Source organism: Lipotes vexillifer, unplaced genomic scaffold (assembly GCF_000442215.2).
Source record: "Lipotes vexillifer unplaced genomic scaffold, Lipotes_vexillifer_v1.1 scaffold712, whole genome shotgun sequence".
Taxonomy (NCBI): Eukaryota; Metazoa; Chordata; class Mammalia; order Artiodactyla; family Lipotidae; genus Lipotes; species Lipotes vexillifer.
Window position 1 is genome coordinate 914,572 of NW_006775660.1, and position 17,216 is coordinate 931,787.

A 17,216-nucleotide genomic window follows, 5' to 3' on the forward strand; every position below is an offset into this window, starting at 1 on the left:
AAAAAAAAAAAAAAAAAGAATGAAAGATATATAGTTGTGTATAGACTCAGCTAGGATATGAACTTAGCTATTAGGAGGCCTACTTTAAAGCTTGTGAGCATGCACATTGATTGGAGCTGAAAGCCATGCCTGTCAGCCTTCTCTTAGCCACTTAGCCCCAGGGAGCTTCACTATCAGTGGCTAACTTGATGCTACCAACTGGGCGTCTGTGTCCTCTCCAAATTCATATGTTGAAACCTAAGCCTCAGAGTGAAGGTTATTTGGAGGTGGGGTCCTGGGAGGGGATTAGGTCATGAAAGTGGAGTCCTCATGAATGGGATTAGTGCCCTCATGAAAGGAACCCCACTGATATCCCTTGTCCCTTCCCCCACATGAGGGGTGAGGGCACAGCGAGAAGATGGGCCGTCTATGAAGCTGGCCCTCACCTGGCACTGAATCTGTCAGCGCCTTGATCTTGGACTTCCCATCCTCCAAAACTGTGAGAAATAAACTTCTGTACACTGGTGTTTACAAGCCACCAATCTGGTGGCTGCTACAGAAGCCTGAACGGACTAAGACACTTGGCAACCAATACAATAAAGGTTTTATTGTATTTGAATTTTTTCAAATGCCTACAGGAAAGTAAGCTATTTTTCATCTTGCTGTTCATCTAGCAAGTCTGAAAAACATTTGAATGAAGACTTCTAAGTGGAAATATTCTTCTATCTCATGTTATTTCAACTGTTCTCTGCCAGAACACCTTTTAAACTATGTACCCTTGCTTACTGGAAGACTCTCCCCTATGATGAATCCATAAATATATATCTATATTATGAACAGTCTCTGAACAGAAGGTTTTGGGCACCTCACCCTTGAGAAAGCAGATGGGTTCATCAGGTGCCCAACATCTGGGTATGTCTGTGGAGCAAACCATTGCCTGGCTTAGAGAAATAAGATGTGCAAGAGATCAGACTGGAAAATGAATATGCCAGTAGCAGGCCCCACTATTAATTAATTTGCTTTGGCACAGTATACATGTTAGGAATGTCTAGTGATCTTCATCCAGAGGAGGCTGACTGATTAATCTTTAGAAATAATTCTAACCAAAGATTGGCAGTGGTTTGTTTGGGAAAAAATCCAGCTTAAATTTCAAAATTATTGGTGGTCAAGTGAACAAGAGAGCTTTTACCGGGATGTGGTCTGGCAGGAAGGAGTTGGGTAGAGGTACTCCCTGAGTCCTTGGTGAAAGCTGGGGTACAAAAAGAAATGCTATTTATCCCAGTCCAAGTGGGAAAAATACTCCCTCATAGCACTCTTTCAACATAGCTGGAAAATGGTGATAAATAACAGTACTGTGTTCACTTAACAACATGCTTTTAAAATAGATGTCTATGTGGTATCAGCTTGTCTTACGTTGTTGGAGAAAAGAAGAAAAATAAAATCACAGAGAATTTAATCCAACATGAGGCCCTGAATAGACTGTAAAGAAAATGTGTCTTTTGCAAAAGTGAACTGCAGGCTCAGGATTTGTTTGAACTCCATGGGAGGGTGATGGGCATTTTCCACTGGTAGAGGGGGACCATGTACACAAAGTCTGGGCTCTTTTTGCAGCTGCGATCTCCCTGTGCCATCTAGTGAATAACAAGGGGCTGCAGGACATAAGTCCAGAGGAAACAGCTACTGATCACCAACCAACAAGCTCTGAGACAACCAAATAGTTGAAGCTAAGAAGGCATTCGCACATCCACCTTCTGCCACTGCCCGGAGAGTCTTTGAACATAATAATAAAACCCTCCTGAAGAATGATTCCCACTGGGGGAAGCTTATGATTTATGAGATCCATTCAAATACGAAAGGTGGTCTAGAATTAAAAAAAAAATACACGGTGAGCACCCACAGATTTGTTTTGATAGGTTGCATTGCTCTTCTTGAGAATAAATAAGAATGATGGTGTGTCTCTGTGGACTTGTTTTTTACAAGTTAATGATCTTTAAATGTGTTGGTACTAAGAAGTAAAATGCTTACAACCGTCTTTCCATTTTAGTTAATAGATGCGAGGATGTTCAGATATCAGAGTACTTAGAGTTTATGCCAAACCCTTTTTTGTTGTTGTTTGCTTGTCTGCTTACTGGTAAGACCTAGGCAGCCAGGTTTTAATTTGGGAACAAACCTAGTCATGCTCAGGACTGAAATAAAAAATGGAATTTAATCAATAGGTCCTAGTCATCTGGTTTTACCTGGGTATGATCCTATAAAGAAGAAATGTGAATTAGAAGTTGTTCACTGGGAACAGACAGGGGTTACTTTGTTAATGAGGATTGTGAATGAATAAATAATTTGAAGTCACCCTTTCTTCTAAGGAGCTTGGGCTGCCATCCAAACCTTTCTGCTTAGGATGATATGATTATCGCTGAGGTGATGTTCATACAGATGGATGGCCATTCCAGGATGAGGTGAGTCGGAGGGCATACAGAGGCCGGAAGCCTGGCCCTTCGGAGGACAAGGGTTTTGCAACCCAGATGTTCACGACTAGAGGGCTTCCCAGAGGCACTGAGATGGTTCGCTGGGGCCTGATTTCTTAGAGGCCTCTCTCATCTAAGACTTCACCCCTGAGCTGGTACAGAATCATCTACTCAGGTTGAGAACAACTGATGTGAAATCTGTATTCTGGGACACTGTGTTACAGTTCCACTTTCTTACAGTGCAATTTCTCATGCTGCGTGAGGACCAGCTTGCAAACATTTCCTCCCCTGAGTTCTTTGCTCATTCTCAGAGATATGTCTTGCTGCCTCTAAGGGATGGAACAGCTAGGTTTAGGTGTATAGGAAGTGAGACCAGAGAACATTCACACTTTTACTTTGATGAGGATAGCGCTGATCACTATATGAGGATCTAATCCCATCCCACCAACATAAATTGTGTGACAAATCCTTAAAAAGTATGCTACCGGGAACTGTGAGGGATTCAAAGAAATGTCATCATTTCTTGCCCTTAAGGAACTTACAATTTATTTAGGGGTAGCAAAACATAAACCTATAAAAGTAAAATGACAATGATAGTAATAAGACATGATAAGAGAAAGGCAGTAACAGAGCAGTCAACAATCAAGGGGTTTACAGACAAACCAATTAAAAAAAATAAAGAATTCCATATAAGAAGTGGAGAAAACACTTAAGAAAGAAGGGTGAGGGGTCAGGCAAACTCTTATTCAGAAACTAACAAACTCTTAGAGAAAAACATAGGCAGAACACTCTATAACATAAATCACAGCAAGATCCTTTTTGACCCACTTCCTAGAGAAATGGAAATAAAAACAAAAATAAACAAATGGGACCTAATGAAACTTCAAAGCTTTTGCACAGCAAAGGAAACCATAAACAAGATCAAAAGACAACCCTCAGAATGGGAGAAAATATTTGCAAATGAAGCAACTGACAAAGGATTAATCTCCAAAATTTATAAGCAGCTCATGCAGCTCAATAACAAAAAAAATAAACAACCCAATCCAAAAATGGGCAGAAGACCTAAATAGACATTTCTCCAAAGAAGATATACAGACTGCCAACAAACACATGAAAGAATGCTCAACATCATTAATCATTAGAGAAATGCAAATCAAAACTACAATGAGCTATCATCTCACACCAGTCAGATTGGCCATCATCAAAAAATCTAGAAACAATAAATGCTGGAGAGGGTGTGGAGAAAAGGGAACACTCTTGCACTGCTGGTGGGAATGTGAATTGGTACAGCCACTATGGAGAACAGTATGGAGGTTCCTTAAAAAACTACAAATAGAACTACCATTTGACCCAGCAATCCCACTAGTGGGCATATACCCTGAGAAAACCATAATTCAAAAAGAATCATGTACCACAATTGTTCATTGCAGCTCTATTTACAATAGCCAGGACATGGACACAACCTATGTGTCCATCATCGGATGAATGGATAAAGAAGATGTGGCACATATATACAATGGAATATTACTCAGCCATAAAAAGAAACGAAATTCAGCTATTTGTAATGAGGTGGATAGACCTAGAGTCTGTCATACAGAGTGAAGTAAGTCAGAAAGAGAAAGACAAATACCGTATGCTAACACATATATATGGAATTTAAGAAAAAAAAATGTCATGAAGAACCTAGGGGTAAGATGGGAATAAAGACACAGACCTACTAGAGAATGGACTTGAGGATATGGGGAGCAGGAAGGGCAAGCTGTGACAAAGCGAGAGAGAGGCATGGACATATATACACTACCAAATGTAGGGTAGATAGCTGGTAGGAAGCAGCCGCATAGCACAGGGAGATCAGCTCGGTGCTTTGTGACTGCCTGGAGGGGTGGGGTAGGGAGGGGGGGAGGGAGGGAGATGCAGGAGGGAGGAGATATGGGAACATATGTGTATGTATAACTGATTCACTTTGTTATAAAGCAGAAACTAGCACACCATTGTAAAGCAATTATACTCCAATAAAGATGTAAAAAAAAAGTTAAGAGATTTTTGAGCTGCTTGTGAGCGATGCTTACTGTTTGGGCAGTAGTCTCTACCTCATAGGGTTGCTGTGAAAATTAAACACAATGGAAGATTCTTAGCACAGTGCCTGGGAGAAAGCTTGATAACATTTATTAGTGGATAAAAGAAGGTATTTCAAGTGGCAGCTGTCAAAACATGGACACTGGGGCAGGAAAGTAAAAGTTGTCTTTCAGGGGTAACTACACCAGCTTTGATGGAATGGAACTGTGAGGACCTGCTGGTAAAAAGTGGCTGTGTTTACACTACCGAGGGTCTTGAATATAAGAGAGGTGTCTTTGAACTTTACCCTGTAGATATTTTTATCAGGGGTGTTATGATTAAGGATTCACTATGAGAAGACTGGATTACACATAGAAAGTGCCGCCTTTCTTGATGAACTTTGCATCATTAGAAACTCCACTCGTACCCTAGCCCCTGGCCACCTCCTGAAGCAGAAATTGTCACACTAATCAATGAGAAAAGACTGATTTGATTTAAACCATATGCACATCAGTGCAGACTGAATACAATCTTATCGTTTTTGTGTATGTAGATTTGCTAAAAGATTATGAAGACATTTGCTTATCTTATGGTTTCATGAGTTATATTTAGAAGCCAAATATTTGGAGGAAACCCGGCATTTTATATAGTGTCCCCTGCCCCACCGTATTTCTTCTGTTCTAAAAGCACTCACGTTAACAGCGTGGGTGACACTATCATGCCTCCTGAGTGAAGTACTCTCAGCATAAAACTCAGAGCAAAAGCACTATGTCGTTAAAGGAATTCAAAGCAGAGATTCATTTAAGGATTAAGGGAATATCGCAGGTTGCAAAGCTGTCTAAGAACTCTGAAAGGAAACTTGCTTTTGCAAACCAATGACAAATAGTGAAACCAATGACACTCGCTTTCGAATTCCCATGTTCCAGCACATATATAACTTCAGAAACTTTCCAGCAATGACTTTTGGAGACGCAGCATTAATAGGTCAAAGTTAACAATGATTTATAGAAAGTCAAGGTCCCAGCATCAGCAGCAGTTGCACCAGCTGCCTGTGTTTTTAAGGTGATCAATGAACAAACCTCAGTACAGAGTTCTAAAGAAACTTCATTGCCATAACCCAAAGCAATAAAATGTAAGATGGGACACTTACTGGTTGCTGAGGTTCAGAGGTTTCACTTTAGGGCGAATCTTTGTAACTATGGGCCATTAAAAGGAGTGTAACGCTAAAGGTTACAGGTGTGCCAAGACAGCCATTGCTTCCCAAGGAGGTCGAGTGAGGTTAGGGGTAGAGCCCCTGGGGAGGTTGCCTTTTGCCTCTATCAGCCTCATCCATTTTATCTCAGTGCGATATACAAATGCTATCACTCTGTAAGCGAAAGAAGGAGGGAAACACTGCCTTAAAATGTCTTAAAAGGGGAGCTGGTTTAATATATTTAAGTGCTTGTTTCAGATCGTTTCTTGACATAAGATAAGATGAACAAAAGAACTGAAAGTGTTAGGAGCACCTTAAAAACATAATAAAAAATGAAAGTAATAAAAGGTTAAAATGATAACTTAAGGCAATGAATACTATAATCCAGGCCTCAGACTTACCCAAGGTTTTTCACACACAGACGAAACTAACATAATACCTTATATTTCCATGCTGATTCATGGCATAATATAATCTAGAGCTGGAAAAGGCTATTAAGACCATCTTTCCTTATAGTTCAGATGAGGAAGGGGTACAGGAAGACCAAGTGACTAGCTCAAGGGACACGATAGTTAGTGGATAAGCTGGAGACAGGCTCAGACGTGTTGTCCAATGCACTTTTCATTTAGTTTAAATCTCCTTGTATTAGGGCAAAACTGTAGAAGTCTTGGCTTTCGGTTTTAATTTGTACGTCTCCTAAATTCAAATGGCTATTCAGTGGCTGCATAGTTGGTGCGGTGAGTTTTGGTGGAAAAAATCTTAACTTGCTTTACTGATTGTTCAGTTTTATTTCATTCTTATTAGGGAATTATACTTAAAATGTCATAAAAGACCTGTTAGATAAGCTTCTGAATCTCTAGAATAACTTTTCAACACCAGGGCCTATGGACATCATTAAGGACTTTGAGAGTCATCAGGGCATTTTACCAAAGGTAACTAACTAACGTCTTCATAGAATGTCAGATTGCAGTGGGCGTTAGGGAAAGTCACCAGTGACCTAGTCTGTACTCCCACCTGTGCCAGAGAAAGTGCACACAAAGAAACAAAGATTTTCAGCCCTGGTACAGAGCTGAAAGATTAAGAGGCAGCAGCGGGCTGACCAGTGAGTCGTTTGCAATACAGACGAGGAAAACAGACTCGATGCCGTTAGGACAATATGAATAAAGGAAGGAAGGGTTGAAATGACTGTTCCTCTACTGGTGCTGCTTGGATTGCTACTATGGCTGCTGTCCGGAGTATGTTCTACCTCCCAGTTTGTGATGGGCCTGCACCTAAATTTATGAATTCCCTCAACAGGCTGACAGCCTCCAACACCACTGTCCAAGCTGCCCACGCACGGCTACCCCATACATTTCAACATAACCTTCCTCACAGGTTTTACAAGAGTGGGAGAATCAGTGTCACTTTTATTTCATCACTTGTGTCAAAGCCCTTCTTGGGAACCTCTGGTGGGAAAGCAGGTTTTGGGGGCAGAGCAGGAAGCACCTGTGATGACGGTTATAGCTCTGTAATAAAACCTGGATGTCGGACTCAGACCTTCAGCTGGGGAGGCCCAAAGACTGACCTGCCAACCCCACTGCACATGGCCACTGGGGTATTTTTATAGAGCAAGCATCTGATCCACTCTGACTCTGAAGGCTACCTTCTTTATCCTGGGTACAAAACCTCAGTAAGTATGACAGCGGTCAGTCAATGGCAGCAAATGCCTTGAACTTCCCAAATGTACCAACGTTTCCAGATTTGGAGAAACTTCTAACATTATTTCCAACTTTCAATGTTTATCAATAACGTGGCAATGAACATCTTTCTATATAAATTTTTTTGAATCCTTTAAAGAATTTTAAGTGCAACTGCCTGTTATGGTTCACTCTTATCCTAGGCTCTGGTTTGCACACCATTTTGTTTTCCCTTGAGTCCAATTTTTAAGGTCTGAAAAAAAAAAGCTTAATATTTTGGATAATGGGAGAGAAATGCTCAGAAAGCTTACCTGTTCTCAATTTAAATCAAGAAAGGTACTTCTGCACCTCACATAGAAGGCTTCTAAGATCTGTCTACTCCCAAACAATAGTTGGCCTCCTAGCTTTGGAAGGAAGTAATATGCTCCCGAATTATATTAATAGTATAAAAAAGTTCTTTTTTATTTTGGGGGGAAATAACGTTGTGAAAAAAGTACGTGAGGCTTTGATAAAGAACCCTACTAAACGCCAGGCAACAAATAAGCCAGGAACTCGACTTTTCCAAGTTCCCAACTGGTTAAACATCTGGCCTTCTTGGCAAAGTTGCTGCCTGAGCTGAACAAGCTGTGGAAGGGCACTCCTCCTGTCTGCAGGGTGGGGAAGTTTACATTGGGTTCTCCATCTCTCCTCTCTTCTCCGATCTATTCAACAGAGACATAAAGTTTGCAGGATATCCTAAAAGGCACAGCTTTGAGTCTGAATTTTGATGTTTACCCTGGCTCTTCTAGTCTATTGGTTAGTGATTTCTGGGGAGACTTCCAGCCTGAAGCCTCAGCAAAGGCCCACTGCTGGACTGGCATGGCTGCCGCCGCTGCTGCTCTCACTGCCCCCAGCCCTGGCCCAGGGGGCAGGGAACACTGTGCTCCCAGAAGGTCAGCACGGGGGGATGGGGAGCTGGCCCTCAGAGATGCTCATCTGCTGCCCGGATTTAGCTGCTCTGGGAGAGTGGCGGGCTCTGACTAATGGCTGACTGAGCTGACAGCAGCATGAACTCTGCGTCCTCCGAGAAGAGCGAGCTGATGGAACGCGGTGATAATTCCTAGCAGGCAAGGTGGTCTAGATGGCAATGACCACACACTTAGTGCTCACTCTGAGCCAGTGCTCTTCTAAGCACTTCCGGGTACTAATTCATTCAACCCTCACAGCAACCTGACGACCTAGGTATTAAAGTGATCGTCTCTTTACATTCAAGGAAACTAAGGCCCAAAGAGGTTGTATAACTTCCCCAGGGTCACAGAGCTAGTCAATGATGGAGCCAGGTTTCAAATCCAGGCAGTACGATTAGAGCACCTGGGCTGTTAGCCACGCCACTCCCTCACCTAGATGTGATGGTGCCCCTATCGAAGGCATGAATAACAGTGCTCTGTCCGCTAAGGAGAGGATCTCAGTAGCCTGAAAAATAAACCACAAAGGTGTTCAAGATCCTTGGGCCCAGATAAGACATGAAGAGAAAAAAATGACACCAGCCCTGGAAATGATTTTGACTCCTGGATATCCGAACAGTATCACGCTCTCCCGGGCTCACAGAGCCCAAGGAGCCTTGATATTCTGGCAGCGGATGTGTGGCACAGGAGTTAACAAGAATTAAAAATTATTATGGTAGTTAAGCATGAAGTAGCATCAGGTCTAGAAACCTTTCAGGTGCATGTTGCAAATTACAGACTGTAAACATGCTCTTCCCGGAACATAGGGACAGCCTGTGTTTATATACACTATTGATACTATGTATGGAATGGATAACTAATGAGGACCTACTGTGTAGCTCAGGGAACTCTACTGGGTGCTCTGCGGTGACCTAAATAGGAAGGAAATCCAAAAGGGAGGGGATATATGTATACGTATGGCTGATTCACTTTGCGTACAGTAGAAACTAATACAATATTGTAAAGCAACTACACTTCAATAAAATTTTTTTTAAAAGTTTCTTAAATTAAAGAGAAATAAATATGTGAAAAAAGAAGCTAGGAAGCACCATGAACTCTAGAATAGCTTTCCACTCTCCAGGGTGATGTAAAATAATACCATTTCGAAAATGGTTAGAATTACTCTTTTGAGGTCAGTCTAATGTCACTTGGTAGGAAGAAAAATCCACATTTAATTGTAAGCATTTGCACCTGGTGTTTGCCAACCCTGTCCACGCATGGATCTTTTTTTTTTTTTTTTTTTGGGGTCGGGCCTCTCCCATTGCGGGGCACAGGCTCCAGACGCGCACGCCCCGCGGCCATGGCTCACGGGCCCAGCCGCTCCGCGGCATGTGAAATTTTCCCGGACCGGGACACGAACCTGTGTGCTCTGATCGGCAGGCGGACCCTCAACCACTGCGGCCACCAGGGAAGCCCGTTGGTATGCAATCTTAAACGCTGACATTACAAGATCAATTGGTTGCTGCTGGTTGTGGCCTCTCCCATTGCGGAGCACAGGCTCCAGACGCGCAGGCTCAGCGGCCATGGCTCACGGGCCCAGCCGCTCCGCAGCATGTGGGATCTTCCCGGACCGGGGCACGAACCCGTGGCCCCTGCATCGGCAGGCGGACTCTCAACCACTGCGCCACCAGGGAAGCCCGACTCATGGATCTTATTTGCAATAGACAAATCCTCTGTGGCTTCCTTATGTAATAAGTGTACGCGTGCACACATGCACGCACGCAAACACACACACATCCTCCTATATGTTTAGCAATAATGCTGTCACACTTCAGATAAAGCTGAGACCTTAAAGACTTAAAGTGCTTAACACTTTCACTGTGGTAGTACACTTAATTTTATCCCAGTCCTTTAGGTATCCTGCCCCAATAAACAATTTGAATGCCTGGAACAGCTACAAAAGCTCTCTGTGAACATTTTCCCCAAGTGTAAATTATTGGAAGACTGTTTATATAATTCAAGAAAATCTTGTGTCGTTTTAATCTTGCTGAATCCACCACATTGACAGAATCCTGCCTTTACTCTATGCTTAAGGACTGGATTTATTTCTTTACCTCATCATGAAGGAAAAGATAAATGAAATCATACTTTCAGATGTACGTAATTTAGCTTCGGCACATTTTCACCTTTCACAAAGTTTAATGCTTCTATAGTTTCCACTCTTGAATTGATCAAAGCTAAAGTTAAACAGGGCAATTCTCTCCATTAAGTCCTGGTAGTATTTTGCTAACATTAACTTCATCATAAAACGTTCTTATTCATTCTCAACAATTTGATTTCTTGAGCATTGTCTGATACCCGCACCCCTTGCCATGTGCTGGGGACAACCACAATTCATAAGAATTTCAGGACCACAGCATGACTCAGTTGTTGTTTCTCCTAATGCTCTCTGTTATGGCGTTTCTACCCACAACATCTCGGGCCAAATCACTTGTCCATGAAAAATGAACAAGTTTTCCTATCACTTCTGCCCTACTGCTTGCTGGCTGATGAGTGACTTCCGGAATAGTGCTGCTGAAAGGAAAACCACTGAGGAAGCTGAGAATCTGCAAAGATGATTGATTGGAAGAGAGATACGACCTCTGACTGTCACCTGTTGTACAGACTCTTGGAACCTTAGATTTGGAGGAATCTCAGAAGGTGAAATCATCTACTTCTCCCCCATCCATGACTTCTACCAAGGCACTGGCAACTCTGGACCCACAGGGCTGTCTTATTAAGTTATTTACTTACTTACAAATTTATTTAGTTAGTTATTTTTTATGGAAGTATAGTTGACCTACAACACTATGTTAGCTCCAGGTACACAACACAGTGATCTGATATTTTCATACATTACAGAATGACCGGCGCAAATCCACAGGACAGTGTTAAAGGTCTCCTAACTGTGTCTCATGCTTCCACTCTTCTCTTCCTGATTTCATTTTTCATGAGCATCTGGATTCATCTTTTAAAAATATACGTCAGATATCTGTCTACCGCTTAAAACCTTCCAATGGTTCCCATGGATTTAGATTATAATCCATGCTGCTTTCCAAGGGTGTGTGAAGCCCTGCACAGCCTGGCTCCTGCCTAGCTCTATGTCCTGGTCTCACACTGCTCATGTTCACTAGACCACAGATGTACTGGGCTTCTGTATGTGTATCTATATACACATAATCTGTACATAAACATATACATATATATTTAATTGAAGTATAGTTGACTTACAAGTTTATATTAGTTTCAGGTATATAACATAGTGATTTGGTATTTTTATAGATTATGCACCATACAAAGTGATAGCTTTATTGACTATATTCCGTGCACTGTACATTACATCCATGTGACTTACTTATTTTATAACTGGAAGTTTGAACCACTTGATTCCTCTCACCTATCTCACCCATCCCCCTCCCCCCTCCCCTCTGGCCACCACTAGTTTGTTCTCTGTATTTAGGAGCCTGTTTCTGTTTTGGTCCGTTAGTGTGTTTATTTGCCTTGTTTTTCAGATTCCATGTATACGTGAAACCACACATTTTCTGTATATTTCCTGAATGCTGAGCACCCTCCCACGTCAAGGCTTCTGCCTGGACTGCTTTTCCCTCAGATACTTTGTGCAGCTGGTTTCATTCTACGGAACAGAAGCACCTCTCCCCTCACGTCAAAATTCCCGCATCACGCTGCATTGTTTTCTTCCCAGTTTAAAATGAATGAAGAGCTTTTATGGGGGCTGTGGGTTTGGGACGACATTAGCTGTGGTCTTGCATTCTTTCTGAGCCAAAGTCGGCAACATTTGGCTAGGCAAGTGCTACGGATGCCTTATTTGTGCCCAGAGGCTGTGACTTTCGGGCTCCACATTTATGAATACAACAGTCCTCTGATCTACTTGTCCAGGATCCCCACCACCAGAACAATAAAAACAACAGCTCCTATTCAAAAGCAGGCAAAGCAGACACTTACTTATGGTGGATCCGGACTCTGGCCTGTTCAAGGAGCTGATGATGACAAAGCCGAAACCCTCGTTCTCTTTGCGGTGAATGACCACGTCGCTGGTCTGCAGGCTGTGGGAGGCGAAGCCTTCGGGGGGAGAGGCGCTACTGTTGGTGTGAGTGTTGGTGTAGGTTGCGTAGTCGCTGCGAGGAGAACTGTGGTGGGTCGACACGGAGCCTGGACTCCTCCCGTTCTCTGGGCAGGGCTCCCCTGGAACACACATCGTACACAGGCACCTGGTTATTTAGCAAGGGTCTTGATGAAGGAGTGCCTCCTGTGTACTGGGCACTATTCTAGACACTGGCATTGTTACCAGGCTGGTTGACTGGCCTCCATTCCTCCCCCCACCCCCTGGACGTGAAGAGTATTTGAAAAGCTACAAACCTGGCTATGGAGCCCCCTAGGTCTTGCCCCTTTCCATCCTTCACAGTAAACACAGGTAAAACCCCTCCCTCAGCTTCCCCTGTGCCGCTACTTGTTTATAACTTCTTCTTGGTGAGACTGCAACCCGCCAAGACAATGCCTAGTTTTAAATACCAGGCTTCTCAGTTTCACAACAATAATTGATCTAAGAAGGTCATAAAACAGATAGACTCTTCAACTGTGCTATGCATAAAACCCACTTAAAGAACCTGTAAGAAATATGCTTCATCAGAGTTCACCCAATGAGTTTTTTCAGTAGATCTAGGAACAGCTGGGCACAGGAATCTGGATGAGGTTTCAAGGCCACACTGTGAGAAGTGCTGATTGTAGTTGGGGTTCATAGCCCAGAGGATGTCCATGTAAAGTGACCTACCATAATTTTACTAAAAATCCATGGGTTTATTTAATTCTGTGATATTCTGCTTAGAAGTGTTCATTCACTTTGTGTAGCTGGGAAACATACTTCTTAGTTTGCTCACTCTAGGATCAAACCTAACAATGATATCAGGCTGAGGAATGATGAATTTTGAATCTCTAAGGGAGGTGTTGGAGGCCTTGCTCATTTACATTGTATATTATTGTAAAATATACTTTATTGTCAACAAGATAAAGCAAGCCAATACTTCCATGAGAAAGCAAGTATATTTATAGGGAGAAATGATAGAAAGTTGGCAGCCAAGAGAACCTAGTTTTTATTTTTATTTTTTTTATTTTTTTAACATCTTTATTGCGGTATAATTGCTTTACAATGGTGTGTTAGTTTCTGCTTTATAACAGAGTGAATCAGTTATACATATACATATGTTCCCATATCTCTTCCCTCTTTGTCTCCCTCCCTCCCCCCCTCCCTATCCCACCCCTCCAGACAGCCACAAAGAACCGAGCCGGCTTCCCTGTGCCATGCGGCTGCTTCCCACTGGCTATCTACCTTACGTTTGTTAGTATATATATGTCCATGTCTCTCTCTCGCCCTATCACACCTCACCCTTCCCCCTCCCCATATCCTCAAGTCTGTTCTCCAGTAGGGCTGTGTCTTTATTCCTGTTTTACCCCTAGGTTCTTCATAACATTTTTTTTTCCTTAAATTCCATATATATGTGTTAGCATACGGTATTTGTCCTTCTCTTTGAGAACCTAGTTTTTAAACTGAAGTTGATCCATCATTCAAGAAAGAATTTTGTCATTTTACTATAATACCTAGGTTCTGGTATTCGGATGAAAAAAAAAAAAAAAAAACTTAAGCAGGCATGTAGAATACTGTAATTAGAAACAGGACCGTTTCATGTCCATCTTACAACTTGATTAGTGTACTCAAAAGATGTTTATGGGACAGAGGAACAATAACATAGAAAATCATGATAATTAGTGATTCCTTTTTGGGTCTTTAGATATGGCCTCCTATTTAGAATACTGGCAGTTGTCTCATATGGCGAGTTAAAAATAATTAGCCAAAGTTCCAATGAAGGCTTTTAATGTAAGATGGAATTCCATTCTGAAATGAAAAATCATTTTGTTTAAAAAATCAGTTCAAAAATCAGGGAACGAGAACACTGACTATAAGAGATGCTTTGTTACACTGATACCTAAAGAAAATGGAGCTGCATTTAATCAAGATACTCAGATTTAAAAATGGTCTTTAGGGGCTTCCCTGGTGGCGCAGTGGTTGAGAAGCTGCCTGCCAATGCAGGGGACACGGGTTCGAGCCCTGGTCTGAGAAGATCCCACATGCCGCGGAGCAACTGGGCCCGTGAGCCACAATTACTGAGCCTGCGCGTCTGGAGCCTGTGCTCCCCAACAAGAGAGGCCGCGATAGTGAGAGGCCCACGCACCGCGATGAAGAGTGGCCCCCGCTTCCCACAACTAGAGAAAGCCCTCACACAGAAACGAAGACCCAACACAGCCATAAATAAATAAATAAAGCAAACTGTCAACAAGTAAAAATAAACACTATAAAAAAATAAAAATAAAAATAAAAATAAAAATGGTCTTTACAAAAATGTATTCATTTCTTGTCTGTGACTACAGAATGAATAAGACCCAGGCTACTGCTTTTTACTGTGTGATATATTTGAATGTTTCTGTAATATTTAATCAATCAGGTTTTAATAAAAGAAAACAAATGGGTGTTTTCATATGTAAGAAATGTACTGAGGTGATAAAAGAGCAAAATGTCAATGTCAAAGCTTTTCCCTCTTTTCCACCAGAATTTCAAACTACCTGTAAAATGAACGCTCTCCACAAGAAAACATCATCCAAAGACAAGCTGTTATTGTCTTGGTGAAGCACATATCCTTTATTAGTCCTTGTATAAGTTGGAAATAAAGTGATTAGAGATAGTCAGGAAGAAGAAAAACAAACAATTATGCTGCAACATTAAGTTGAAAATCTCCCTGAGTTATTGGACCAAATCAGTAACTAAATGTCATAGGCAGTGACAAGAGAGATCTCATTTTCTGGCTGTCATATTTTAGGGGGTTGAGAGCTGCGGTTTGTCAGTAAAGCAGCAACAAAGAAAAATTATCTGTCTTTGCAGTAAGTGGCTCGGAGTGGCTATGCCGCAGGTTCCAGAGGGAGAAAGAAAGAAAATCATTGCCTAAGTCAATGTGAGTGTCCCTGGGTGAGTGAAGGAGTCAAATACATTAACAGAATACTTTTCTATTGCTTCTGCATGTCTCTTTCAACCTCTAGAACAAAGTTCTTTATCTTTACCACCATGAGCACATTTAAAACCAGGGAGTTAAGAAGACTTCCAATGATTGACTTCGAGGGATATAACTGATTCCACCTCATTTTTCTACTTGGCTGGCTCTAGACCCAAATGAGACTGTCTTCTCTCCAACAACACTTCCTGGTGTAGGGGATGAACAATGTTGTTTCAAAATAATATAGTAAAATGTCAGAAAGTGACTAAATACCACATGCGATTTTTTTCCTTCTTTTTTTTTTTTTTTAAACACACTAACTCCCAGCATCCCTGACTCATCCTCTGGCTCACATGCAAATGGATGTACAGAATTCAGTCACTTAATATCTATTCAAGTCAAATAATTAATTTTTAGGTTTTAGCTTCTGTTTTGTCCTCACCAGTCATACTGGAAATCATCACTGTGCTGACTGGGAGAGGGTCTCCGTTTGGGAAGGCAGGAGTCATTGATAATGCCCTTCAGGTGAGATGGTTTTGACTAGAACAGTCAACTGCTGGCCAGGAGCTGCTCCTGGTCTGCAGACCCATTTATTATTCCTGCCCAATGCTGGTCTAGACTTTGTTTAATAATTGTTAAAATTAATTGCCAATGTTTTTAAATAGGGTGATTTTACAGAAAGCTGGATTTCTAGTTTCTCTTGAAATATTTGGTAATAATCAACTAGAGTTGGGCAATTCCTGCTCCCTTGACTGAGTATGCAATGTGCAAGTCTCAGCTACTCCCCAGCGTCTCTTGCAAATTCCTGATTTACTCATTTACCCGTGGAGTGAAGAGCACACAGGGCCAAAGGGACTTGTTGGGCTGGAGCCCTTGTTTCCCTTCAAGATCACAGACTGGGTACCAGGGCTCTATGTAACCAAACAGACCTTGCCTGCTTCCAGGTTGTGCCTGGGCCTCTCTTCACAGGACTGTCCCCTGGAAGGATGGGCAAATCTTGCCTTGAAGCACGGCTGAGGCACCGGGGTATGTGTGTGGTAGAGCTTGGACACGTGCACTGGAGTGTCCATGGGCATAGTGCACCCCTGTGGTGACTGGCAGGCTGGGGTCCTGCCCATGTTAGGGGCTGGCCTTCCTGCAGGCATGTGAGTTTCTGCACTCCTACCTTATGCTCATCAAGGCAGACACATTATTTAAATGGGTGACATGCTCATAGACAAAGAGTAAGGGATTGTATTTAGAATTGACAGAAAGTATAGTAACCAGGAGCAGGGAATTCACTAGCACCCTGAACGCTGGCTAAACTTCTCACCCAGCTGCCAAGAAAACCTTCCCTTTCTCAGTATGAGGCCAAGAATTAGACTTTCCCTTAGGTGTTAGAAAAAAAAGATGCTGATAGCTTTAAAATGGACTCTAACATGTTTTGATTAAGTCATAAAACTTTCTTTCACATCAATTCTAGATTTACACTTTCGGGAATTCCTCAGAGACACTCTTCTCTCAGATGAATCGTACGTATTCAAAATAACGTGTCACTATGTTTGAACGTCTCAAAGTTGAATTATTAAACATGTAAATATTTATACTTTCTGTGCAACAATTAAAGCCACTCTGAATAACTAAATATCGGAGCTGGTAGCACGGATAAGGCACCTCTCAAAACTAGTTTAAGGTGCAAGATCTGTGCTAAAATTATCCGGTAAACAAAATTGGATACATTCCTGGATGTTTTCATCCTTTATCCTTTACGTTTTTATCCACCATTTCTCACTTTTGAGGATCTAGTTTGCTATTGCCTACTTGAAAACTTTGCCTTTCTATCTTTAGTGCGT

The 17,216-nt window shown here is 42.0% G+C and overlaps 1 protein-coding gene across 1 annotated transcript in view; it reads right to left on the minus strand.

Annotated features, from left to right (window-relative positions):
* The window catches only part of MAGI2 (membrane associated guanylate kinase, WW and PDZ domain containing 2), a 353,905-nt gene that overhangs the window by 134,547 nt on the left and 202,142 nt on the right, over positions 1 to 17,216 (minus strand). The window contains exon 9 of the mRNA XM_007450095.1: positions 12,290 to 12,529. Coding sequence (XP_007450157.1) covers positions 12,290 to 12,529 — 240 coding nt within the window. The remainder of the gene's footprint in view (positions 1 to 12,289; positions 12,530 to 17,216) is intronic.